General features: G+C 41.4%; 1 protein-coding gene across 1 annotated transcript in view; it reads left to right on the top strand.

The window, feature by feature from the left end:
* Nucleotides 1-212: 212 nt before the first annotated feature.
* The window catches only part of unc119a1 (unc-119 lipid binding chaperone a1), a gene marked incomplete at both ends in the record, with an annotated part of 19,264 nt that continues 16,399 nt past the window's right edge, over nucleotides 213-3,077 (top strand). Inside the window, one exon of the mRNA XM_080053930.1 lies at nucleotides 213-336. Within this exon, the coding sequence (XP_079910056.1) occupies nucleotides 213-336 (124 nt within the window). The remainder of the gene's footprint in view (nucleotides 337-3,077) is intronic.

Raw genomic sequence — 3,077 nt, 5'->3', positions numbered from 1 at the left:
TATCTTTTACCACATCGAGAAGAGGAGGAGGCGCGGAGAATGAGTTATTCCTGTAGCAGCACAGAGCGTGTTTGCCGCACGGTGTATTAGCCAGCGCGCAAGGGAAGGCTGCGACGCAAATAAATCGGCTCCTGCGGCGACGACGCCGAGAGCATCAGAAAGCCTCAGCTCCCTGCCAGGTCACGCACCGAACAGCTCCTCTTCCGCTGGACATGAAAGTGCAGCAAGGCTGCAACTCATCAGACATGGGCATCCCGGTTACAACTGAAGAAGAATTGCGCAGAAATACCGTAATAACGCCCGACGATGTGCTTGGGCTGCAGAAAATCACCAAGAGTAAGTAACCTGCTCCTGTAAATGGCACGGTGCGAGGAGTAGTTTAAGCCGTACAGTGAGAGGAGATTATACAAAGCCATCTGCTGTTGCTACCTTGTTCACATTGTATGTGTATAATGTAACATCCCTGCATTCATCTACTATTGGCTGTAGAACCACGCGTAGATACCATGGACAGCGACACAGTCTTAAAGGACTTCAGAGAGTCTTTATAGCTTTAAATAAGACTTGTTCCGCCAGTGAGTGTAGCAGCTATAGGTTTAATGTCTTACCCATAGTGGACAGGTACTTGTATGTATTACAGTGTGGGGCAAGCAGCATGTTGAGTTGAACTGTGTTACTTATAATAGTAGCCTCATGTCTGGTTGTGTGTGCGATAACCTCTCAGTGTTTGGGCACTGAAAGGGAGAGAAGGTGACTGTGTGCCTCTCAAATCCTTCTGAAGGAAATCTGGCTCTTACAACATCCTCACCTCAAGACACCTGTGGCTCTGACGTAACAGGTGGCCAGAGATGTGATCCCCTGATTATAGCCCGTCCCAGACGGTAGTCATCCGGAGACAAATACGAGAGAAGAATACTATCAGCCTGTTATTTAACGTGTTATGGAAACTGCCTCAGGGAAACAGGACAGGGTCAGTTGTTATTGCTAAAAGGAGGCCGTAGGTCGACAAGAGGGCATGGTTTGAAAGAATTTGAGTCAGAGGAGAGGGATTTCACAAACTTTGAACTTTGCAAATCCACATTATGAGTACGACATAATATGATACACATACTTTATATATATATTTTTAAAAAAATGCCTTTGCATGCCAAGATGTAGCCACATTGTATTGAGGGTTGGGGAGATTGGGATTGAATTAGAGAAGGCTTGCAGTCCAAATGTACTCTTGGGCTATTATAACTGAGGCCTGTAGTCATATAGGAAGAAACCTGATCAGTGTGTGGGGTCTACTAAGTCTAATGATGTGCATACAAGTCCATTCGTGACCATATATATTAGTTTGACAAATTGAATCAATAATTTCAAGCTATTTCCAGAATTTAAAATCTCATCTCAAGATTGTCATCTGCTAATATTCACAAATTACATTATTAGTTTGAGCAGTTTAAAGCTTTATCAATGGGACTTGAGTCAGGGTACTTTTTTTTTGTCTATGTTAAATGATATCTTGAATTTAACCCCCACTTAATACCCAAACCAAATTTCTGCACACAACCACACAGGATTGCAACCAGTTTACAATCTCAAAATTATTGATTGGTCTTTAAATGAACAGAGGAAGCAAATCTAAGCTATCATGATTCTGACACTGAAAGGTTCATTTCCAATCATTGTCGTAAATATATGCCCATAAAAGTGATTGACAGTGATTAACTAAAATTCAAGACCACCAAACATCTTTCTGCTCGTCATCCCCCTCTCAGGTCATAAAATCTGTTTTCATTTGGTTTGCCTTCAGCGAAAAAAAATACTAGGGCTCCGTCAGAGCAGTTATACCTAAATGCTCATGATGGTGCAGTAATCTCCGCTCTCCATTGGCATCCATGTAATCTGGATTATGCCAAGAGGGCTGTAACGCGGCATTGTGCAATGACGCCATGCTCCTCAGGTAATTACATGCAATTAATTGAAATGCATGTGAGTTTGTTTACATAGCGGATATCAGATTAGAAATGTGGTTGGTGTGTTGCCTAGCAATCCATTTACTAGCTGTACTAAGATGCGAATTGCAGTAGACAGATGGAATATCCACTCAAACTGTGATTTTTCTAAGCTTTTTTAACATGTCCACAAGGAAATATTTGTTTATTTGAATCGCTGTTCAGTAATATTTGGGTTTATACAAATGAACTAATGTTGAATCTTCTTCCTTCTTTCCTGTGAAGTGATGAGAGTGCAATCATTTCCCTCCCCGAGGCTCAATCATTTTAAACAACAGCTCATACAAAAGAGCTATACACAGAAGAAAAGTATGGTGAACTCAACCAATAATTTTTTCTGCTGCAAGAGAAAGAAAATCGCTGTTGGATAAGAGGGACGCACCACCCTACAGTGTAAATGACTTTTTTTCCAGTTGTGAATTTTGGAGGTAAATGCCTCCATTTTGGGGCAGCCCATGCTCCAGCTTGTCACTGTGGCGCGGTGCTGATAAGCGAGGCACAGCGCCCCATTGTCACACAGGCAGAGAGGAGAAAAAATATAATCCAGGCAGCAGAGAGGCGCTGCTATGATATGAAAAGCAGCACATCATCAGTTTACTGTCTGCATGATGGATGATTTATGAAACATGGACGGCAAACAGAAACAGGATATAAATTAGATTTTTTAACCTTCTTATAACAATAATACAGCAATAGCTGATGGGGAACTGCCGTGTGAAATTGGATTATTCTTGCTTATAATCAACATGTGTTTTTGAAACAACAGTGTTTTCAACTCTCATATATAGTTGATTCATCATTTCCATTGCTTCTCTGGAATGATTTTTGTGTTGAAGATTGTATTTACTTCTGTGTTGTACCCGCTTCCTTCTCATCCGCCATGTCTAATTGTGTTTCCATGTAAGTGCACTGGAGTCGGAGTACAAGAGCAAGGATTTCTTGTTAATTAAGAGTAACAGCTTTACTGCAGAAGTTTTTAAAAGCAAACTGTTAATTTTTAAATTGAACTCTTCAGTTGGATCGTAGCAGCCTGAAAGCTCCAGACGGCCTGGCCTAACTCACAGATAGAGGGGATTC

This window comes from Ammodytes marinus (assembly GCF_949987685.1).
Source record: "Ammodytes marinus genome assembly, chromosome: 3".
Taxonomy (NCBI): Eukaryota; Metazoa; Chordata; class Actinopteri; order Uranoscopiformes; family Ammodytidae; genus Ammodytes; species Ammodytes marinus.
Note: the sequence above shows the minus strand (reverse complement) of the source record. Positions and strands in the feature narration are given on the sequence as shown.